Source organism: Mobula birostris, chromosome 15 (genome assembly GCF_030028105.1).
Source record: "Mobula birostris isolate sMobBir1 chromosome 15, sMobBir1.hap1, whole genome shotgun sequence".
Lineage (NCBI taxonomy): Eukaryota > Metazoa > Chordata > Chondrichthyes > Myliobatiformes > Myliobatidae > Mobula > Mobula birostris.
The window spans coordinates 45,690,988-45,716,490 of record NC_092384.1 but is presented as its reverse complement, the minus strand read 5'-3'; the positions used below and the strand labels follow the sequence as shown (position 1 = coordinate 45,716,490).

Below are 25,503 nucleotides of genomic sequence, written 5' to 3'. Positions count from 1 at the left end.
TTCTTATACTGGGTACTTTTCTAATGTTGTGAGATGACCTGTCTTCACAATCTTAGGCAGTATGTTTCAATTGCTCCAACACTCATCACCCCTCTAAATTTCTTATTCTTTGCCTTATACCTACCTCTCCAGGTTTTAGAAGTTTAAAAAGGTTTTCACTATCCTCCCTATACATTTATATATCCCTATGAGATTCTTCCCTGGCCATCTCCACTCTAAGTAAAACAAATCTCCCCTTGTGAAACATTCCATCCCAGACAATATCTTACTAAGTCTCCTCTGCACCTTCTCCAGTACATTCATATCTCTCTTATAATGTGGCAAGCACAACTGCACACAATCAAAGCTATGAAGGCCAGCATCCTGAATGCCTTCTCACCATTTTATGCACCTATGCAGCCACCTATAAGTATCTGTGGACTTGTACACTGGGATCCCTCTGGTCTTCAATGCTCCCTAGAGGGCTCTACAACAGGAGTCAACATTGACATTGGTGTAGAGCGTAGCTATCAACTTAATTTGAAAAATAGTGAAATTATAAACTTCAGGCCTGCTGGTTTAACCTCAAAGATTCAGAAAAGCTCTAGTAACAACAATTAGCATTTTTTTTGGGCTGGATTAGAAAAAAGGCATGTTCAACTTGTTAAAGGTAAAATGTAACTAAATTGTTGAATTTCTAATGAAGTGGGGGGGGGGGCGGGGGAAACGTCGACTCAGACCATGAGAGGCCCGTGTCGGGCATTTTCATGCCTTACAAGGCGCAGATTGGAAGTCTGTGTGGGGCGCCACTCCTCGTACAGACACTAGAGCAATGTGTGGTCAAGTGCCTTGCTCAAGGACACAAACACGCTGCCACAGCTGAGGCTCAAATTAGCGACCTTCAGATCACTAGACGAACGCCTTAACGGCTTGGCCACGTGCCCAACACTAATGAAGTAACAGAGACGATCAATGTGTAAATGAGGTTGGTGTTGTATAACTGGACTTCTAAAAGACATCTCATCGAATCATAGGTGTTATCAATGCTGAGTAATATAGCATGCATGGAGATTTGGCTAACAGGAAATAGCGTTGTAGGGAAAAGTTCTTTCTTCATATAGTAAGCTAGCATACAATTCTCCAGAGCTTGATACTGGGCTCTTGATTTCCTTAATACATATTAATTGTGCTTGGGTATACATAGCACAATATCTAAATTTACAGATGATACTAAGCTTTTTGGAGGATAGTAAGAGGCATTATTGAGATAAATAGAGGTTATTGAAATTTAATTTTGGAAAAGATGCTGTTACATCATAGTAGGAAGAACGAGAAGAAGCAATACAAACTAGCAAGCACCGTCCTAAATGGGGCACAGGAGCAATAAGGCTGAGATAATACATGCACTGCGCATACTGTAGCTTGTTGAAAGAACCAAGGCCAGTGGTAAAAAAATACAATCAGTGCTTCAGTCCTATATACTAAAAGAATAAATGGGATTGAGGCATCGAATACAAGGGCAAAGAATTGTGATGAACCTGTATAAAACACAGGACACAACTGGTTCTGGAAATGACTTAAAGGATTTAACAAGGGTGCAGAAGAGAGTTAAAATAATTTTAGGGAAAAGGGACTATTGTTACGTGCAGAGAATGGAGAAGATGTGTTTGTTCTTCTTGGAACAAAGAAGGCTAACAAGGGGATATAATGAGATGAGAAACTGTTCAAATTGGTCGGCAATGGTATAAGAATTATGGATCAAAGAATAATTAGCAAGAGAAACAAAAATTACACGGTTTCAGTACTGAGGTGTTTAGGATCTGAATTGTGCTGCCACAGTTAGCATGGGAGACAACCTAAATCACACATTCAAACCACATCTAGATAAGTATCTGAGAGAAATAATCTTTCTGGCCAACATGAAAAAGATATGGAAATGAGACTAGCCTGTTTGCTCATACAAAGGATCAATGCAGACTCAATGCCCTGCTCCTTTGCTGTAACTATTTTATAATGCTATATTTCTTTCCTATTTTGATTACAAATATGATTAATTGCTGTATTACTTTCAATGTTTTTCCATCTATGGAAATTATCAGCTTGATTTAAGAGGGTTGGGAGATTTCCCAAGTGTAATATCATGAACAGTTCATTAGGGTTTAAAACTAGTTCTAAATTTTTCAACTTAGGCCAACGAAACTGAAGGGAAAAAAACATAATTTTGATGAAGAAAATAAACGTGACTATCTTGAAACCCGAAGCTTATTCTTCAGACTGGGTTTGGATTCTCTAAAATATCAAAGTCCTTTTATGAAGTCGACAATGGAAAATGCATTGCTCTGCTACCTGGGACTGACAAAGGGCTCTCTTGCAGCAATCAAAGAACTCACTGAATACTACTGTCATTAAAACGGTGCTTAATTCAACATATGAAAATATTTGTTTTCTTTGTCTGGTGGTATATATATTAATATGATTGCAATATGATAGATAATTACCAAAATTTTATAAATTTCAAAAATTTGTGTACACATAAATAACTAAATCCAGTAAACAGAGATATGGAACACATTATCCAGAATACAGTACTGGCATTTGAGAATTGACATAAATTGAAACTACAATTTTGAAAATTTCAAAATTGATTTGTTCCAGATAGTTTCAGGCTATGAAATCAGCCAGAGTTCTTATTTTCTGAAATGGATTGTTTTAGCTAAGTAGAAGATTTTAAAAAACTTTAAAAAAATTTGACCTTTTCATGTTGATCACTGCTTGATGAAACTTTGGAGTGCATTAGCAGTATTTCAATAAATGCTGGTTACTTTGCCAAATTGTAGATGTTGAAAGCCTATTTTCTGAGGCATCCTTCAGCATTTCCCAAAGTAAAATAACAGCTAATTATGATTCTGCTGAGACAATAACATGTCTGAATTACACATGCAGTTATTAATGTACAAATCAGTCAGCAACTTATAACAAGGAAGAGAGATTTCATGATTTGGGAATTGACTTTGATTTCTGCAATGTTTTCATAAGAATATTTCTTGGTTTTAACCTTTGCAATTTTCTTAAGAAGCTTGCATTTCATTATTCATTAAATTTGGCACAAGGAATTAGGTCTAATAATTGTCTTTTTAATGACTTGATAATTGTTAGTAATTATAAAATCAACTTCTGTTGCCTGACAGATGAATGTGGCATCTTAGATCCATCAGGTTATCAATCTGTAGATACAGAATTTTGAGTAAATATGCTTTAAATTTTCAAAAAAAAGAGAAAATAAAACACAATCTAGTCTTTTATTTCACATTTATTGTTCCTGATTTGACACTTTAACCTGCCCTCTTTACTATTGGCATATCAATGAGTTTATCTCAGTCATTAAGTGAGATCAACACCTTTGGGTGGCACGGTAGCCTGGTGGTTAACATAACACCATTACAGTGCCAGAGACAGGGGTTCAATTCCACCGTTGTCTGTAAGGAATTTGTATGTTCTGTCTGAAACCAGGCAGTTTTTCTTGTGGATGCTCCAGTTTCTTCCCATATTCCAAAGATGTACAGGTTAGTAAGTTAATTGGTCACATGGGTGTGTTGGACAGTGTGGGCTCGTTTGGCAGGAAGGACCAGTTACCAAGCTGTATCTCAAAATAAAATAAATTTAAGTGGATACAATGTAGGTGTGCAATTCATCAGGAAACCTTGTTGCTCTCACTCTGTTGATGTCTGCTCACATTTCTAGTGACTTTGTGGGGATTTAAAAAAATATATTACATGAACAAGCTCGATCAACAGGACAAGCAATAAGATGTCCTGCTTCAGGAAAATCTAGCCAATAAGTCAGACAGCAAAGGCATTAGGGTAAAAATAACTTATTGGAATAGTTTATACCTCAGTGTAGCACCTCATCCAAACCTAATCTTCCAAAACTCAAAATCAGAATATTCAGAATCTTTACTGCTCATGAGGGTGGTGAATGGCTGCTGCATTTAAATACATATATTAAAAAGACTGAAATTGCATGTTTTGCATTCATGCTAATCCCAGTAGTTGTCGTTTTGTGTATATTAATGATTGTGTTTGGAACAACTTTGAAGAGTATGTTGAAGGAAATGAAGAATAACAATATACTGTTTATCCAGGCCAGAATATTAAATAGTGACATTCTGCTCAGAATATTATTAAATGTAAATTTCTACTAAGTAAAGTTGAAGTGATAACTTCCTTCTGTTTTGATAGTAAATGGTCAGAAATTGGGCCAAAACATACCAATAACTTCCCCAAGGTCTTGCAAATTCTAGGTTCAAAGGAGCTTGTTAGGTCAGCGACACTATATACTGTTGCAGGTAATGAAGACAGCTGGGCCAATGTGACTCTGGGCTCAATGACCTCTTTCTATTTCGTAAGAAAATATGTTATTATACTGTCAGTTATTCCACAATATGATCTAAAAGTACACTGAAGTGCCAGCAGGTCTTCATTTACCAGTGGGAATAAATAATTCAGAAGATTACAAGTGAGAATTTTCACTGTGCTAGAAAGCAGGGAAACACCTTATTAATGTCAACATAACAACTTGGCTCTACTCTTAAAGATAGTACAGATGCTGCAGACACAGTTCATGTATGTCCATCAATGTACAGACACATACATGTAAGTGAGCATTTGGGAGACTGACAGCATGGATTTAATTTGTGGCCACATTTCAGACTTGCTGACTGTTCAAGTTATGAACAGTTCACGGGTACAGAATCCTGCCATAACCTGGGAATGACCTGTAATGATGTCAGTATTCAAGGACAGGTAGAATTTCCGCATAACCCGATGATGGGTTTGCAGAGCTTTTAGTTGCTTAATCTCCAACTGTGGACGACAATTCCACTGAACTGGACAGTTTGTAGAGATCCCATCTCCTCCATCCTCTATGTAGTATCTCCTAATGCTTGATGTCTGGTGTTTGGCACTGAATCCATCCGGATGGAATAAAGCTAGAGTAGCACACAGAATACTTTTCAAAGGTTTATTGAAATTAAGTAACACTATAACTAATTAAATGAAGAATAATTACAAAAGAGTATAACAAGATTATTACAATTATAAAAGAATTATCTGATGGAGGGTTTTGACAAGAAAATGCTACAAATAATAATAATCTTGTCCTGCTGCTGCCTTTGTTCTTTTAACATTCTTCACAACTTTTAGCTGTAAATTCAGCTTACGTGTAATCGACTTTAACCTAATTCTGGATGCAACTTACTCTAGTGTTGGTCCCCATCTGTACAGATTAATCTCATCTAACTGCTGCCAGCTTTGCCCCACACCTCTCTTTTAATAATATGTGAAAATGATTGACAACAAATCTTCATCTTTCAGTTTAACCCTTCCCTATCTAGTTTATCCTCCTTTAAGTCAATGCCTAAGGATAAACTATTTTTACTCTCTGACAATTCTACAGTATTTCTGTGGCAGAAAATAAATCATGTAAATTGTGTCTTTGAATACATTTTCTTTGTTAGCAAAAAGAATTTTCCACACTACTTTTTCTGCACACTGTATTAGGTAACTGGGTCACTTAGGATTCATTCATTATCTGTAGCAGAGATCATTCTTGAATCCTTCGTTCACTACTGAGCACCTTTAAACCAGAAAAACTAACTTTTGCAGATGAATCTCAGAATATTTTAAAATTTCATGTTTTTAAAATTAACTTGCACATTTTCTTAATTTTTTTGCTTTGAGCTTAATCCACAGTCTGAAAGTTTAAAAGCTCCTTTTTGTTGTCATCTTATTGGCTGCTCTTGCTGATTTTCCACTGAAGTATGGATTGGCTAGTTAATGTACAGACACTTGGAGTCTATGATTACAAGGAGATATGTTCAGAGTAAATCTATTTTTTCCCCAACTCTACTATTGTATTAATCTTCTTTAGATGTGTCCTCTGTACATTAAATGCTATTAATCTATTCTTAATGTTACATTTAATTAATAAGTTTAACTATTAAGGAAGCAATGAACATGATCATGCTGAGAATGTGAAGAGTGCAGAGATGGGGAGAAGCTGCAGATGGATAGCCGAGAAATGTTCTGCATACACTCTGCACCCGATCCTGAGAAATGACATCATTTGATGGCTTGTTGGCTTTCCGAAGCTGCTGGCTTACCTGAAAAGCAGAATTTTACCTGGTGAACTTCATGGATGCCATTGTAATAATATTTAATTTAGTAGGATCTTAAGTGCAATTGGACAGAATTTTTGGGGGCAAAACATCATCATACTGTGTTGTTATAATGTTATTTCCCCTCCCACAATAATATTTGTAGTGCATTTTTGAGCATTTCCAAAGACACCAGATTTCAGTTCAAGAGCTCTTATTGTTTCCATCATTCCCCTCCTTCTCATAGAAAAATATAGAAAACCTACAGCACAATGCAGGCCCTTCGGCCCACAGAGTTGTGCTGAACATGTCCCTACCTTAGAAATTACTAGGCTTACCCATAGCCCCCTATTTTATAAGCTCCATGTACCTATTTAAAAGTCTCTTAAGAGACCCTATCGTATCCGCCTCCACCACTGTTGCTGACCGCCCATTCCACGCACTCACCACCGTCTGAGTTGAAAATTTACCCCTGATATCTCCTCTGTACCTACTCCCCAGCACCTTAAACCTGTGTCCTCTTGTGGCAACCATTTCAGCCCTGGGAAAAAGCTTCTGACTATCCACACGATCAATGCCTCTCATCATCTTATACACCTTTGTCAGGTCATGTCTCATCCTCTGTCGCTCCAAGGAGAAAAGGCCGAGTTCACTCAATCTATTCTCATAAGGCATGCTCCCAATCCAGGCAACATCCTTGTAAATCTCCTCTGGACCCTTTCTCTGGTTTACACATCCTTCCTGTAGTGAGGAAACCAGAACTGAGCACAGTACTCCAAGTGTGGTCTGACCAGGGTCCTATATAGCTGGCTCCAAAATTCAATTCCACGATTGATGAAGGCCAATACACCATATGCCTTCTTAGCCACAGAGTCAACCTGTGCAGTTGCTTTGAGTATCCTATGGACTCGGTCGCCAAGATCCCTCAGATCCTCCACACTGCCAAGAGTCTTACCATTAATACTATATTCTGCCATCATATTTGACCTACCAAAATGAACCACTTCACAATTATCTGGGTTGAACTCCATCTGCCACTTCTCAACCCAGTTTTGCATCCTATCAATGTCCTGCTGCAACCTCTGACAGCCCTCCACACTATCCACAACGCCCCCAACCTTTGTATCATCAGAAACTTACTAACTCATCCCTCCACCTCCTCATCCAGGTCATTTATAAAAATCACGAACAGTAAGGGTCCCAGAACGGATCCCTGAGGCACTCCACTGGTGACCGACCTCCATGCAGAATATGACCCATCTACAACCACTCTTTGCCTTGTGTGGGCAAGCCAGTTCTGGATCCACAAAGCAATGTCCCCTTGGGTCCCATGCCTCCTTACTTTCTCAATAAGACTTGCATGGGGTACCTTATCGAATGCCTTGCTGAAATCCATATACACTACATCTAGTGCTCTTCCTTCATCAATGTGTTTAGTCACATCCTCAAAAAATTCAATCAGGCTCGTAAGGCACGACTTGTCCTTGACAAAGCCATGCTGACTACTCCTAATCATATTATAGCACTCTAAATGTTCATAAATCCTGCCTCTCAGGATCTTCTCCATCAACTTACCAACCACTGAGGTAAAACTCACTGGTCTATAATTTCCTGGGCTATCTCTACTCCCTCTCTTGAATAAAGGAACAACATCTGCAACCCTCCAATCCTCTGGAACCTCTTCCGTCTCCATTGATGATGCAAAGATCATTGCCAGAGGCTCAGCAATCTCCTCCCTCACCTCCCACAGTAGCCTGGAGTACATCTCATCCAGTCCCGGCGAGTTATCCAACTTGATGCTTTCCAAAAGCTCCAGCACATCCTCTTTCTTAATATCTACATGCTCAAGCTTTTCAGTCTGCTGCAGGTCATCCCTACAATCACCAAGAACCTTTTCCATAGTGAATACTGAAGTAAGGTATTCATTAAGTACCTCTGCTATTCCCTCCGGTTCCATACACACTTTTCCACTGTCACACTTGATAGGTACTATTCTTTCATGTCTTATTCTCTTGCTCTTCACATACTTATAGAATGCCTTGGGGTTTTCCTTAATCCTGCCTGCCAAGGCCTTCTCATGGCCCTTTCTGGCTCTCCTAATTTCCTTCTTAAGCTCCTTCTATTGGAAAACATTGTAGCACTCTGTTTTCTAAGTGTTTATTTTAGTGTGCTCTTATTGTGCATCAAGTGTTTACTCAGATGTTGACCATGCCTTTACTATGCATTAAGTGTCTATTATTGAGTGTGTAAGGATTACTATAGTATTTCACATGTAACCATTGATTCATTAGTTAGAATGTACTTTTGACCCCTTGAGAAAAACGAATGTAGCCAAGTAAGAGAGATAAGAGTAATTGATTTATTGGCTAGAGTAAAACTTACAGTGATATGCTAATGCTGTTAACCCAGAAGGAGGCCTATAAAAATGCTGTGTGAAACGGACAGGGGGGCATTCGGTGGCAGACTTACAGAGCCTAGCCCACTGTCTGTCTCAGCTTTAATTGATTTGCAAATTAAAGTTTAAAATTTCTTGGAGAATCTTCGGCACCTCCTTGTCATTTGTAAAACCACGACAAAACTGGTGTAGTCGGCAGGATCGGGAAGAGACCCGTGGAAGAAGGAAACGGCAGATTGAGGGTGCTTCCTGGTCCCTGGGGGATCTCCACAGAGCTAACAGAATTCAGGGTGCACCTGAACAAAGGTAAGCGCTTCTTAGCGACAATTTGGACTGAGAATTCTGTTGGTTTTTGGGGAGATCTCGGGGACTCAGAAGTGTGAAACAACTGCAGAAGGGTCTCTCCGATTCAAAGAATCTGGCAGAATTGAGGGTTAAAAGGAGGCTCGGAGGATTAATCAAGAACACTGCAGTGACGGGGGTGAGTATGAATAAGGTAACGAGAAGTTAAGTAAGAAAAATTCCACGTGGTGTTGGTAAGTCCCTGTGGATACTGCTTTGTACGAGACGAAGGTCTGAACGGGCAGGGAAAGAAAGAAAAAAAGGGAAAATCCTCGTAAATACTGCCTTAAGAAAAGTAAGGGTCTGAATAGGCGAGGTGCAAAAGAGAAAATCCTCGTGAATACCGCCTTAAGAAAAGTAAGGGTCTGAATAGAGGAGGTGCAAAAAGAAAGTTCTGTGGATACTGCCCGAGAAAGGGGTCTGCACGGGCAGAACAGAATAGAAGATAAGGATAGCTTAAGTAGATAATTTAGATGCGGGTGAGAAGAAACCATAAGGCTAGATAGAGAAATAGGTTACAAAAAATAGTATTACCAAGGTGTGAGATGTTAAGAATACCTTCGAAATGGGAAGAACAATATGACAGGGAAAGGAACAGTGGTAGAAATAGAGTAAAATATTCCCGGTGTGTCAAGGTAAGATCGCGGAAATTTCAGAATAATGGAAAAAAAGAACCAAAAATCTGGTCACCAAGTGGCCGAAAGAAGGAACATTTGATGTAAGTTTATGTGAGGAAATGGAGGCGCTGATTAAAAATTACAAACCAAGACATAAATCCAAGAAAAGAGAAAAAAAAAGAAAATGGGAGATAGAAGTGTTAAAACTCTTTAGGATGGAGGGAGAAAGATTGAGAAAGAAAGGAAGAATATCAGTAGCAAGTAAAGAAGACACTGAGAAACAAGAAAAGCAGTCTGGTAAACCACAGGAGAAACAGAATAAAGAGCCGACTCTATACCCAGACCTGAGAAATGTAGAAACCCCTCCCCCTTATTACGAGAAGGGAACTCTTAAACAATGCCCTGTATTATCAGGAGAACTAGAACTGGGGGAAAGTTTAAAGTCTGGGATACCGAGGAGGAGTCGGGTGAGGAGGAAAATCAGAATACGGGGAGAGAAGGAAAAAATGATGCCGTTGTTAGTAAAAGGGTCAGGACATGTACAGTGTGTTCCTTGGGGCTCCCAGGACCTGGAAGGGCTGAAAAATACCCTGCCTAGCTTACATGAAGGAGCAGGGAAGTGGATTACAGCCTTTGAAGAAGAAACTACGGGACGGTTATTGGCTGTGGGAGATTGGAAGGCACTGCTGATAAGGTTGATGGGAACCTCCAAATTAAAAGAGCTGATGGAAACGGCTGGACTACTAAATGCATTCAGCCCAATGATTGACGGGACCAGCTTTGACCAAGTGAGGCAGAAGGTATGGCAGGCCCTCAGGAAGCTTTACCCACCCAAAGTGGACCCCAAAGCTTTGAAAGGGGATCCGCTGGGGGATACTGAGAATCCAGCAGCTTATGTAGAGAATCAGTTAAAAAGGTGGAGACTGGAGACTGAGCAAGAAGTGGAAGGCAACTCATTTACGACCATACTGTTCCGAACCACTGTTTTGGACGCAATGCCCATCTCAATCACTGCACCAGAGACCAGAGCAGTCCCGCAGGTACAGTCAGGTGTGGAGCCTGAGGTAAGTGGTGAAGAGGAATGGATAGCAGGGGACAGACAAGAAGAACAAGAAGTTGTCACTGTACCACAGGAGTTTGATCAGATGATAAGGGAAGTTTTTGGTTTTGAGAACAGGTCTGATGACCCTAAGGGTGGGGTTGTGGATAGCAGTACTCCTTCAGACAGTGAGGATGACTTGGGAGCGACCAGTCTTGCCCCTTGGGATGATACACCCACAAACCTCTGTACGGACTTGGAAACCATTAATTTGGCCGATATGGCATAGGAATGTTCGGACTCCGCAAACCTTAAAAGAAAGGAGTAAGCGGAGCGCAACAGTTACCTCTTTGCAGTGGCAACAGACGCGTACTAGCCAGTGGTACCAATGGGCACAATACACAGCAGGAATGATGGAGAGACAGAATTGCTATCTGTGCTCCAGGGCGAAGCCCGTGCAACACGTAGTCCCCATGCCTTATAACTCCTCCACCTGCACACAATGGCAAAAGGAGCGGAGGAGGCAGTGTGCGCGGCACTGTCCAAGTGTAGTCAAGACTTGCAGCATGGGAATTTGTAGCGGGACGCATCCTTGTTATCAGAATGTGTTGATAACACCCCATATTGCCCTTATTGGTGTATGCTATCCTAAGCTTCCTTGCAATTTGATCGAAATGTGCTCGCCCATAAATGTAAATATAGCAGACCTTGGGCCATTAGTAAAAGAAGTCAGCTGCTAAGGAGCTACTCTATTGCAGACATTCCACCTCTCCCGGAAGTTCCGGGAGTCTCCTGCAAGTTGATGGTGCTACCTCCCTGAAATGAGTTTTTGCAGGGTGGGATGTCTGTACATCTATAAGGCACTTTATTGAGCAAGCATATAAAATGAAACACTTGTCTTCAATTTGACACAAGGATGAACATAACAGCCTCATAGTGTGGTTCCCTGATCATTCTCACAGCAACACTGGGCACTCAGAAGTGGGCAGAAGGAATAGCTATTAATTTTATGCAATAGTACAATAATGTGAATGAGCGAAGTCTGTAGTAAGAACAGAGATCTTTAAGTGCTCAGCAGATCCAGCAGTACCCGTGGAGAGACAAACAAGGGTTCATGTCAAAGGATGATGATTTTATTAAATAAAAAATGGCAGAAGTTAGCAATGTTACAACTTTTAAGCAGGTACGGAACAGAGGAATAGTAGAGATAAGAGAACATCACAGGTACCACACTATGAGGCTGTTATGTATATCCTTGTGACCAAATGAAAACAAATTGCTATCTTTCATGCCAAATGCTATGCCAGGGCCTCAACAGAGTGGAATAAGTGGAAACTACCCTTTAAAAATAGCCTGAACTTCATTGAAAAGAAATAAATGACCATAAGTAAACATTTATTTATAAAGTAGCAAACAGACTATGGGTTGGGTGTGATGTAAATATAGTAATATATCACTGATTAACAATTTAGTATACTTTTATTTTTACTCAAATTAGAGATTATGTATATCCTTATGTGATTATGAAGCTTAATGTTGTGAACATGTTTGTAATAAGTTACTCACTTCTTCAGCTTTCTTAAGGACTCGTAAAATGTTTAAACCAAGCAGGTTTTTAATTTCATTTTCAGTCCAGTTACGCGAAAGAAGCTCAGCAATCAAATCAGGAAATTTTGAAACATCTTCCAAACCTGTGGGTCCTCTTTAAGAAGCAAATAAAGGGCATTATTGTTTCAACAAATGAATGAGAAGCTATGATGAGAAATCAAAAACAACTTCCACTCACGTACCTTTCAAAACCATCGAAGTCACTGCCGATGCCCACATGATCTGCACCAGCGACATCTCTAATATGGTCAAGGTGGTCTAAAATACAACAGAAAGGAGTTCAGAGAACACACAGAGAATTTTAACAGGTCTTTTATTAAAATGGCTTGTTGTCATACTAACCTGCAACTTGGGATAATGTAGCAGTTTCTCTACAGGAAATAAAGTTGGGATAAAAATTTACCATCACAATCCCTGAATTGTTTGCCTGAAAAATAAAGCAATTTGTCCAATTAACCTATCTGAACAGAAAGCCACAGGATACCAGATGGAAGAAGTTTTTTTTTTCTGGTGTGAACCACTCCTTGGAGAACTTTGCGCAACATAACATCCCAATACTTTGTGTAACATTAAAGTGATGAGATATATGAAGGTTAGCTGTTTGCTTATGTGGAGCTAATTGTCCGAATGGAAAATCATGGTTAATGTTACTGGAACCTGGGTCAGTCTGAAAGCACATTGTCTGAGTATTCTTCCTGGTGAGGAAATACTTGTTGAAGTCCAAAGTTCAAAGTAAATTTATTATCAAAACACATATACGTCACCATATACAACCCTCAGATTTGGTTTCTTGTGGGCATAATCAGTAAATCCAAGAACCATAAAAGAAGTAATGAAAGACCATGCTCAACAGGTTGGACGAACAACCAATGTGCAAATGAGAACAAACTGTGCAAATACAAAACAGAAAAAAGAAAAATAAATAAATAAGCAATAATTATCAAGAGCATCAGGGGTCCTCAAAAGTGAGTCCATAGGTTGTGGGAATAGTTCAGTGATGAGGCAAGTGAAATTGAATGAAGTTATCCCCACTGGTTCAAGAGCCTGATAGTTGAGGGGTAATAACTGTTCCTGAACTTGGAAATGTGAGTCCTGAGGCTTCTGTACCTTCTTCCTGATGGCAGCAGTGAGAAGAGTGCATGACGCAGATATTACACTAAAAGAATAAGTATACAAACAAGTAAGTATAAAGAGTGGCCAGACAAGAACACACAACAGTATATTATTGGTCTGCAGGAAACAATTTATTATCATGGATATAAACAATTTTTTTGCTGCAGTATAGCTAGGGACTCAGATCAACAGATTTTCAAATTATGAGGAGGAATCTCATCGAAACCTATGTAATATCGAAAGGCCTATATAGAGTGTACATGGTGAGGATGTTTCCAACTGTGAGAGAATCTAGCACCAGAGGGCACAGCCTCAGAATAGAAGTATGTCATTCTAAAACAGAGATGAGGAGGAATTTCTTTACCCAGAGGATGGTGAATCTGTGGAATTCATTGCCACAAATGGCTTTGAAGGCCAAGTTATTGGGTATATTTAAAGCAGAGGTTGATAGGTTTGTTGTTAATAATGGTGTCCGAGGTTACAGTTAGAAGGCAGGAGAATGGGGTTGAGAGGGAACATAAATCAGCCATGGTCAAATGGTGGAGCAGACTCGATGGGCCGAGTGGCCTAATTCTGCTCCTATATTTTATAGTTGATCCTAACTTGTGTGGATTTTCCTCTTGTGACTGTATGCTACAGTTAATTCTCATATCCCAAAGATGAGCTGGTAAACGAATTAGTTACTGTAAATCACCCTTCGAGTAAGTAAGTGAGAAAAGAATCAAAGGGAAATAGATAGGAATGTGAATGAGATTAAGTTCCAGAGAAATGAGGAGAGGGAACAAGATTGATCTGTTAAGAACCAGCACAATCCTAATAGACTGGATACACCAATTGGAACAGACTGACTATTTCCCAAAATTTGGGTATTTTTAACATTATATTGAAATTATATTTTGACTATTGACAACCCATATTTCATGAAGTGTGACAACATAATCAAGATACTTTTTCCTTTATAGCAATAAAATATGCTCAGCTCTTTTGAATAAATAGAAAGTTTTGCTAAACAGTAACAATGCTGTAAACATAACTAACTTGCCTTTGATCGTGTTAGCATGGCACAGTTAATCACATTCAGTTCTACCCTAGAAGACAATATTCAAATTCCAGTCTAAGAAGTAAAGCTAGTTGACTAGGTGAGTGTATTATTGGAAACTGTCTTTCAGGTGAGATGTTATATTTGTCAGTTGTAATTCATGATACTACTTGAGGTGCAGAGTTCTAATGTCAGATCATCATACAGTATTTGAAATCTCACAATTGCAAGAGATTATCATCTGTTGTCTTCATGGTGTATCCATCATCATCATTATGTGCCATGTTGTATTGATGTGGGCAAACATGGTCTTATCCATGACTATGATTGTTCTTGGCAAATTTTTCTACAGCAGTGGTCTGCCATTGCCTTCTTCTGGGCAGTGTCTTTACAATACAGGTGACCCCAGCCATTATCAATACTCTTCAGAGACTGTCTGCCTGGTGTCAGTGCTCACATAACCAGGACTTGTTATATGTACCAGCTGCTCATACAATCATCCATCACCTGTTCCCAAGGTTTCTTGTGACCTTGATCGGGGGACTAAGCAGATGATACACTTTGCCCAAGGGTAGCCTGCAGGCCAGTGGAGAGAAGGAGTGCCTTGCACCTCTTTTGGTAGAGATGTATGTCCACCCTGCCACCCAATGGTGTATCCACCTGAACTGTTTGCATGAAATATATTTCATGTACTGGATTACATTTTCTGTAGGGTAATGATAAATATTATGACCAAATAATATTGTCTTCATATTCTTTTGTGGATAACTCATAAAATTTTACTTCAATAGATAAATAGATTTTAACAATTTCTTGCACTCTTTTTGATCAGGGGGTTAGTGGAATTTGAGTTGAAAATGGTATGTGAGGAGAACAGACCATCTGAGATCTTGCTGAGATGAACAGTACAGGACCAAGAAATAAACTGAGGAAATGTGAAGAAGGAAGGTTCGTTGTAACTGCAATAGGTAATACTCAATCTATGGTAATGCAAGCCTAAATGTGTACTTGCCTCCTTTGCAATGAATGCATTAGCCTAATTCATTGTCCCAAGCAGGAAGTGGCATATATCCTTATTCTCTGGGACTGAAAAGTCAAAAACTGCAGATGCCGGAAATATGATATAAAACGGAAAATGTTGGAAATTCTCAACAAATCAGATAGTCTCTCTGGAGAGTTAAAGTTTCAAGTTAATGATTTTACCTCTGACTTGCCAGGTCATTGACCTGAAGAATGAACTTGTTTTGTTCCGCCTTTGAATAGACGTTGATTAGATTAAGAGAGAAATATATAGAGAAATAAAGGAATAGTGATTTTAAAAATGAAATTAATTCATAAACTGGACAAATTAAGTTTGAATCATTGAGTTTCAGAGCTTGAGGGTATGTGATTGAAGTTATCAGCAAGCAAAGGTATACCCCTTTGGATACTGCTGAGGGGGAAGACCTGTCTGGGCAAGGCAGCAGCAGCCAGACCAATAGCACTGTGATCAGCTCGAAGCCTCAGAAGGGTAGGGTGAAGTTGGGCAGAGCAATAGTCATAGGGGACTGGATAGTTGGGGGACAGATAGGAGATTCTGCAGCAGCAAAAGAGATGCCAGGATAGTGTGTTGCCTCCTGGGTGCTGGGATCCAGGATGCCTCTGAGTGGTTGCAGAATATTCTTGAAGGGGAGGGTGAGCAGCCAAAGGTTGTGGTACATATTGGTACTAATGACATAGGCAGGAGAGGGGTAGAGGTCCTGTGCAGTAAATTTAGGAAGTAATGAAGGAGGCTGAAGAACAGGACCTCCACAGTGGTAATCTCTGGATTACTTCCGGTGCAACAAGCTAGAGAAGGCCAGAACAGGAAGATGAATGAGTGGTTGAGGAGATGGTACAGGAGGCAGGGTTTCAAGTTCTTGGATCATTGGAACCTTTTCTGGGGAAGGGGTGACTTGTACAAGTGAGATAGTTGCACCTGAACTGGAGGGGAACCAATATCCTGGGAGGGAGGTTTGCTAATGCTATTAGGTAGGGTTTAAACTAGATTTGGAGGGGGGTGGGAACAGAAATGAAGAGGCAGAGGTTGGGGTGGTTGGCGCACAAGTAGAGGCAACTTGTAGGGAGTTTGTGAGGAAGGATAGGCAGATAATAGAACAAAGATGTACTCAAGCCAGATGGTTTGAGATGTGTCTATTTTAATGCAAGGAGTATCATAAGCGAGTCAGATGAACTTATAGCGTGGATCAATACGTGGAATGATGATGTTGTGGCCATTACAGAGACTTGGATGACTGGGGCAGGAATGGCTACTGAGTGTGCTGGGCTTTAGATGTTTCAAGAAGGACAGGGAGGGAGGCAAAAGATGTGGGCACATGACATTGCTAATCAGGGATAGTATCATGGCTGCAGAAAAGAAGAGCCATGGAGGGATTGTCTACTGTGTCAGTGTGAGTGGAAGTCAAAAACAGGAAGGGGGCAATAACTCTACTGTGTGTTTTTTATAGACCTTCCCCAATAGTAACAGAGACATTGAGGAGCAGATAGGGAAGCAGATTCTGGAATGGTGCAAAACTAATAGGGTTGTTGTGATGAGTGATTTTAACTTTCTTAATATTAAGACCATAAGATATAGGAGCAGAAGTAAGCCACAAAGCCCATTGAGTCTGCTCCTGGATCCCACTCAATCCCATACACCTGTCTTTTCGCCATATCCTTTGATCCCTGACCGATCATGAAACGATCAACTTCTGCCTTAAATATACGCACAAACTTCGCCTCCACTGCTGTCTGTGGCAGAGCATTCCACAGATTTACTACTCTCTGGCTGAAAGTTGCCTCCTTACCTCTGTTCTAAAGATCTTTCAGGCACGATTTCCCATTACAGAAACCATGCTGACTTTGACTTATTTTATCATTAGTTTCCAAGTGCCTCAAAACCTCATCCTTAATAATGGACTCCAACACTTTCCCAACCACAGAGGTTAGGCTAACTGGCCTATAATTTCTTTTCTTTTGCCTTCCTTCCTTCTTAAAGAGTGGGGTAGCATTTGCAATCTTCCAGTCCTCCGGGACCATGCCAGAATCAAGTGATTCTTGAAAGATCATGACCAATGCATTCGTTATCTCTTTAGCAACCTCTCTCAGGACTCTGGGATGTAGTCCATCTGGCCCAGGTGATTTATCCAACTTAAGACCTTTGAGTTTGCCTAGCACTTTTTCCTTTGTTATAGCAATGGCACTCACTCCTGCTCCCTGACCCTCATGGATCTTTGGCACACTGCTAGTGTCTTCCACAGTGAAGACAGATGCAAAGTATTTATTATGTTCATCTGCCATTTCTTTGACACCATTACTATCTCACCAGCATAATTTTCCACTGGTCCATATCAACTCTCAACTCCCTTTTACTCTGTATGTAACTGAAAGAATGTTTGGCATCTTACTTAATATTATTGGCTAGTCTGCCCTCATATTTCATCTTTTCCCTTCTTATAGCTTTTTTAGTTGCCTTTTGTTGGATTTTAAAAATTTCCAATCACCCACTCACTGTTGCCCTTTCCTTGACGTGTATGCAGTTCTTAACTTCCTTTGTTAGCCACGTTTGCTTACCCCTGCCATTTGTGAAAATTTTTCCTCTGTAGGACATATCTATCCTGCGCATTGTGAACTATTCTCAGAAACTTCATCCATCTCTGCTCTGCCGTCATCCCTGCCAGTATCCTCCTCCAATTCACCTCAGCAATCTCCTCTCTCATGCCTCTGTAATTCCCTTTATTCCATTGCAATGCAGATACATGTGAGTTATGCTTCTCCCTCTCAAACTGCAGTATGAATTCAATCATATAATGATCACCGATTCCTAAGGGTTCCTTTACATTAAACTCCCCAATAAGATCTGGGTTATTATACAACACCCAATCTAAGATAGCCTTTCCCTGAGCAGGCTCAAGCACAAGCTGCTCTAAAAAGCCATCTCCTAGGCAATCAAAAAATTCCCTCTCTCGTGATCTAACACCAGCCTGATTTTCCCAGCCCTTTGCATATTAAAGTACCCCATTACATTTGTGTCATTAGCCTTATTGCATACCTTTTTCAGTTCCCTTTGCAATTGCAACCCCCCCCCCACCTTGGCTACTATATGGAGGCCTATATAGTATTCCCATAATGGTTGTTTTTACCTTGCAATTTCTTAACTCCACCCACAAAGATTCAACATTCTCTGACCCTATGTCACCTCTTTCTAAAGATGTAATTCTGTCTCTTACCAACAGAGCCACACCACTGTCTATGCCTTCCTGCTTGTCCTTTTGATACAAGTTATGTACTTTGATGTTAAATTCCCAACTATGACCTTCTTTCAGTCGCAACTCAATAATATCCACAATGTCATACTGACCAATCTCTAATTACGCCATGAGTTTGTCCACCTTATTCCAAATGCTACATGTATTTAAATACAGCACTTTCAGTCCTGCATTCTTTGCCCTTTTAAATTTTGCCTTAGTGGTACAATTTAACTCTTTGCTCTGTCTGCATTTGTACCCAATCATTGGCTTGTCCTTCTTTACATTCACGTTACACCCATCATCTACTTGTAAACCTGCTGGCTCATTCTCAGCTCTATCACACTGGTTCCCATTGCCCTCCCATATTAGTTTAAACAACTCCCAACAACTTTAGTAATTCTGCCTGCAAGAATATTGGTCGCCTTCGGATTCAAGTGTAATCCTTCCCTTTTGTATGGGTCCACCTGCCTCAGAAGAGGTCCCAAATATCCAGAAATCTAAATCCTTACCCCGTACTCCAGTTCTTCAGCCACACATTTATCTGCCACCTCATTCTATTCCTATCCTCACTGTTGCATGACGCAAGCAGCAAACCCAAGATTAATGTCCTTTACATCCTGCTTCTCAGCTCCCTGCCTAACTCTTCACACTTGTTTTCTAGACTCCTCCCTTTTTCTTCCTATGTCGTTGGTAACAATATGTACCACGTCTTCTGCCTGCTCACAATCCCATTTCAGGATATTGTGGACGCGTCTGGAAACATCTCGGACTCTGGCTTCTGAGAGGCAAAGTACCATCTGTCTTTCCTTTTTGCATCTTCAGAATCGCCTACCTGTCCCCCTGACCATACAGTCCCCTATTACTGCTGCCATCCTTTTCAGTTCCCTAGCCTTCTGAGCCACAGGGCCAGAATCAGTGCCAGAGACACGGTTGCTGTTGCTTCCCTCAGCTGTACTCAAAATGGAGTATTTATTGTTGAGAGGGATGGCCACAGGGGTGCTCTCCACTCTTTGATGTTCCCCCTTCCCTCTCCTGCCAGTCACCCATTTATCCGTCTCCTGTAGCCTTGGGGTGGCTACCTCCCTGTAGCTCCTGACTGTCACTTTTCCTAACAGGCTGAAGGTTATCGAGCTGCAGCTTCAGTTTCCTAACATGGTCTCTAAGGAACTGCACCTTGATGCACCTGGCTCAGATGTTGCCATCAGAGAATCTGGGAGTCTCCTGGAAATCGCACACATGACACCCGGAGCAAAACACTGGCTCTGTAGACATACCGCCTGTTTTCTCAAGATTTAAATTAGAAATAATATTGACTAGCATCTCCTTACAAAATGGATTTGGATAGGGTGGATGGTGGTAGGTGTGTTCAGGAAGGTTTCCTGATGCAATATAAGCCAGTTAGAGGAGAAGCTGTACTTGATCTGGTATTGGGAAAGGAGCCTGGTTGGGTGTCAGATCTCTCGGCGAGAGGGCATTTTGGTGGTATTGAATAGAATTGAATTGACTTTATTTCTTACATCCTTCACATATATGAGGAGTAAAAATCTTTTCGTTACGTCTCCATCTAAATGTGCAAAGTGCAATAATAAGTAGAAGAGTCAATGTAATATAGAGTACACTCAAATCAGCGCGAGTTCATCAGTCTGATGGCCTGGTGGAAGAAGCTGTCCCGGAGCCTGTTGGTCCTGGCTTTTATGTTGTAGTACTGCTTCCCAGTTGGTAGCAGCTGCAATAGATTGTGGTTGGGATGGTTTGGGTCCCCAAAGATCCTACAGGCCCTTTTTACACGTCTGTCCTTGTAAATGTCCTGAATCATGGGAAGTTCACACCTACAGATGTTCACAGCCACAGCTCTACCTCCTTCACCATAGAGCTGGAGAGGATAGGAGCAGACAATTGGGAAAACATTTAATTGGGGTAGGGGGAAATGTGATGCTATTAGGCAGGAACTTGGGAGCAGACGGTCTCAGGGAAATGCACCGCAGAAATGTGGCAAATGTTCAGGGAATATTTGCATGGACTTCTGCATAGGTATATTCCATTGAGACAAGGATGGTAGTGTAAAAGAACCATGGTGTACAAAGGATGTAGAAAATCTAGTTAAGAGAAAAGGAAAAGCTTACGAAAGGTTCAAGAAACTAGGTACTGTTAGAGCTCTAGAAAATTACAAGGTAGCCAGGAAGGAACTTAAGAATGAAATTAGAAGAGCTAGAAGGGGCCATGAGAAGGTCTTGGCGAGCAGAATTAAGGAAAACCCCAAGGCATTCTACATGTATGTGAAGAGCAAGAGGATGAGCCGTGTGAGAATAGGGCCAATCAGGTGCAATAGTGGAAACATGTGTGCATGGAGTTGGAGGAGGTAGCAGAGGTACTTAATGAATACCTTGCTTCGGTATTCACGAGGGAAAAGGCCCTTGGGAATTGTGGGAATGACTTATATCAGACTGAAACAAAAAAGCATATAGACATTAAGAAAGTAGATGTGCTGGAGCTTTTGAAAAGCATTAAGTTAGATAAGTTGCCGGGTCTGGACAAGGTATACTCCAGGCTACTGAGGGAGGAGATTGCTGAGCCTCTGGTGATGATCTTTGCATTATTAATAGGGACAGGAGAAGTACCAGAGGATTGGAGGGTTGCAAATGTTGTTCCCTTATTCAAGAAAGGGAGTAGGGATAACCCAGGAAATTATAGACCAGTGAGTATTACTTCAGTAGTGGGCAAGTTACTTGAGAAGATCCTGAGAGGCACAATTTATAAGCACTTGGAGAGACATAATCTGATTAGGGATAGTCAGCATGGCTTTCTCAAGGGCAGGTCATGCCTTACAAGCCTGATTGAATTATAAACATATTTGAGGATGTAACAAAACACATTGATGAGGTAGAGCAGTGGATGTAGTGTATATGGTTTTCAGTAATGCATTTGATAAGGTTCCCCATGCAAGGCTCATAAAGGAAGGAGGCATGGGATCCAAGGAGACCTTGCTTTGTGGATTTAGAATTGGCTTGCCCACAGAAGGCAAAGGGTGGTTGTGCATGGTTCATATTCTGCATGGAGGTCAGTGACCAGTGGTGTTCCGCAGGGATCTGTTCTGGGACCCCTCCTCTCTGTGATTTTTATAAAAGACCTGGATGAAGAAGTAGAAGGGTGGGTTAGCAAGTTTGCTGATGGCACAAAAGTTGGGGGTGTTGTGGATAGTCTGGAGGGTTGTCAGAGGTTACAGTGGGACATTGATAGGTTGCAGAACTGGGCTAAAAAGTGGCAGATGGAGTTCAACCCAGATAAGTGTGAGGTGGTTCATTTTGTAGGTCAAATTTGAAGACAGAATATAATATTAATGGTAAGTCTCAGAGTAGAGGGTCAGCAAGATCTTGGGGACCATGTCTATAGGACACTCAAAGCTGCTGTGCAGGTTAACAGTGTTGTTAAGAAGGTGTATGGTGTGTTGGCCTTCATCAGCTATGGGACTGAGTTCAAGAGCTGTGAGGTAATTTTACAGCTATGCAGTACAAGACCTTAGTTAGACCCCACTTGGACTACTGTCTTCAGTTCTGGTTACCTCACTACAGGAAGGATGTGGTTACTATAGAGAGAGTGCAGAGGAGATTTACAGGGATGTTGCCTGGATTGGAGAGCATGCCTTATGAGAGTAGGTTGTGTGAACTTGGCCTTCTCTCCTTGGAGCGACGGAGGATCAGAGGTGACCTGATAGAGGTGTATAAGATGATGAGAGGCATTGATTGTGTGGATAGCCAGAGGCTTTTTCCCAGGGCTGAAATGACTAACATGAGTGGGCACAGTTTTAAGGTGCTTGGAAGTAGGTACTGAGGGGATGTCAGGTCTAAGTATTTCCACACAGAGAGTGGTGGGTGCATGGAATGCACTGCCAGCGATGGTGGTAGAGGCAGATATGATAGGGTCTTTTAAGAGCCTCTTAGATAGGTACATGGAGCTTAGAAAAAATAGAGGGCTGTGCAGTAGGGAAATTCTCGGCAGCTTCTAGAGTAGGTTACATGGTTGGGACAACATTGTGGGCCGAAGGACCTGTAAAGTGCTGTAGATTTCTGTGCTCTATCAATCACACAGTTAGAAGGGTATTTATAAGCCTATCATAATACATATTTCTGTGACAATTATGAGGAAAGTTCAGTAGAAATAATAGGAAACCAAAAGTAAAATGCTGCATTTACAAAGCCAACCATGCAAAAACATAAATAACCACAACTCGATGTATCTCTTTATCCTCTAAATTAGAGAGGACTGCAAAGGTATATACACAGATTTAATAAATAAGCAAAAAGTTGACTTAAGGGGTAATGCAAGTTGAGATTATATACTTTGTCAGGAAGGTAAGAAATGGCTTGAGCCTACTATTTGTGGCAGAAACAGAGGAAGTTGCATGCAGGTAAAGCAAGTATTTACAGTACAAGTTAAATTGAGCATTGTCTTTTAATCACAGAGCAGAATGCTGTAAGCAAGTAAGGAAGTCTTGTTCCTTCCTGGAGGTAACACCCCCAGAGTTTTGGTCTCTTTATTAAAGGTAGGAAATATTTGACTTAGCAGCACTGTAGGTTTATTAGATTGATGACTGGGATGAGAAAAGGTTGAATACAGAACCTCTTTCTGAAGAACAGAAGACATTTTCATTGAAGCATAAGATTTTAAGGGACCTGCAGATTAGATATTGCAAAGACGTTTCCACAGATGAAATCCAGGAGTAGGGGTCATGGTCTTGGGTTAAGGGGTTTTCCACTTAAAACCAAAGTGGAGAGAAATATCTTCTCTCAAATAATGTAAACATTTGTTTGTCTACCTAGATTAAACATACTCAAGGCAGAGAAATCTGAACCATATGATGAATCCAGGGTTTATGGGAACTAGACAGGAAATCAGAATTGAAGCCCAAGATCAGATCAACTCTGAAGTCATTGAATGCAGAACAGAATCATGGGGACATTTGATACTCATTATGTTGCTGAATGATTTTTACATTTATAATGGTTGATATTTATTTATTTGAAATCATCTTTTCTAGATAGTTCTTTATTTTCGATAGTAACATTATAATAAGTTTAAAACATTCACATGCTTACTCATACCAGTTTACGAAGAACATTATCCTGGACATTTCTGTAGTTTTGGCACAGAGCAAATGCAGAGGAATGACTGAAAATGACAGGAGCAACTGATACTTCAAGTGCAGCCAGCATTGTTTCTTTGGAGACGTGAGAGAGGTCAATCAACATTCCCAGACGATTCATTTCTTTCACAATTTTCTGAAAGGCAAACAGAGCAAATATTTGAGATGTCTAGCTTTACATTGCCTTTCAGCATGAAAAATAATTACTTGCATTTATGTATCACATTTAGTGGAGAAAAACATCTTAAGATCTTTTGCAGAAGTGTAAATTAATACTTAGGCCACCATCATCAGTCATATACAAGATTCAGAGAGAGAGAAACCAAGACTTTGATGAAAAAGGACGTAAGGAGTGGGAGATAGTGGGTTGGAGGAGGTTAGGAATGGATTTATGAGGGTGTGAGGAATTGGTGGCAAATGAAACAAACAGGAGATTAGAGATAGGACAATTAAAGAGACAGAATGTGAATTTCTGAATATGTGGGTGTAGGAGGAACTATTTACAAAGTCAACTGAATGAAGGAGCATTGAAGAAAACGGCTGGTCAAAAGTTCACTTGTAATAAGAGACAACGCAGCCAGATGAAATGAACTTTGAAAGTGATTGGCAAGAAAGGGGAGATAGTAATCAGGCCAAAGCTTCTTCAGTTAAAATTGGCAAATCATAAAAGACCACAGACATTAATATGAATATAGAAACATTTGGAAGCTCATCTATGGGTAGAGGCTATGTGAATGAAGAAACAATCATGAGAAGCAAGTTCAAATCGCACTGCAGTAGCTGGAGAATTAAAACTATAAAATAAAGCAAGCTGTGAAACAACCATATTGTTTGTTTACCAATGTCCTTTAGGGCAGATAATCTGCTGTTCTTAATGATCTGACATTTTATTCCAGACCTACTGCAGAGAAAGTGACCCTTAAGTTGCCTTCAGAAATGACTTTGAGAAGAACTACCAAAATCAGTAGGAATATCAGACCACCAGTAATTGACACAAGCATGACATAGACATACCATTTCCTGTCAATTATGAACATTCCTCCTCACTAACCTCTGGGAGCTTGGTCAATTTGACACTACTTAATTAACAATCAAACATAATTAAATTCACAGAATATTGTTGTTCATTCAATGTGGTAAACTCCTCCATTACCATCTCTGAAACAGGCGTAGCAGAAGGATTGAACAATCAGTGGTGGCAGCACAACCACTCAGCCAATTGGAAATGGTCCTGGAAGTTCTCAATGTTGATTAAACTTCCTTTTGTTGGAGATGATTCATTGCTAGGTAACAATAACTTGCTGCACATTAGCCAAATCTGAACATTATTAATACCGGGCTAAGTATGGTCATGAATGCCTCTTTGGCTAGGTGCCTAGGGTTCTCAGCTGCATCACCTGCATAATGACAAGGTGACGACACCCCTGGACAGACCTCCCCAGTGGTCTCCCTCTTGGTCTTGCTGCAATCTTTGCTGTGCAGCAAGCAAAGGTTGGGTTTGAGAGGCCCAGGTGACACAGATGCAAGAGAACCTGTGGAGTTCACCAGACTCATTTAGGCAAGTACGTTTCATCAGGTGGATTCTGAAGGCAGATTCTGAGCTTTTCCCAGTGGCTCTAGCTGCCAAAGCAAAGTAAGAGATTGCAAACAACAGGAATTCTGCAGATGCTGGAAATTCAAGCAACACACCTCAAAGTTGCTGGTGAACACAGCAGGCCAGGCAGCATCTCTAGGAAGGGGTGCAGTCGACGTTTCAGGCCGAGGCCCTTCGTCAGGACTAACTGAAGGAAGAGTGAGTAAGAGATTTGA

General features: G+C 40.6%; 1 protein-coding gene across 1 annotated transcript in view; it reads right to left on the bottom strand.

Moving 5' to 3' along the window:
- Positions 1 to 5,001: 5,001 nt before the first annotated feature.
- The window catches only part of LOC140210291 (dipeptidase 1-like), a 34,600-nt gene continuing 14,098 nt past the window's right edge, over positions 5,002 to 25,503 (bottom strand). The window contains exons 6-10 of the mRNA XM_072279169.1: positions 23,654 to 23,830; positions 12,477 to 12,561; positions 12,317 to 12,392; positions 12,093 to 12,228; positions 5,002 to 6,139 (exon numbers count right to left, since the gene is read on the bottom strand). Of these exons, the coding sequence (XP_072135270.1) occupies positions 5,957 to 6,139; positions 12,093 to 12,228; positions 12,317 to 12,392; positions 12,477 to 12,561; positions 23,654 to 23,830 (657 nt within the window). The 3' untranslated portion in view covers positions 5,002 to 5,956. The remainder of the gene's footprint in view (positions 6,140 to 12,092; positions 12,229 to 12,316; positions 12,393 to 12,476; positions 12,562 to 23,653; positions 23,831 to 25,503) is intronic.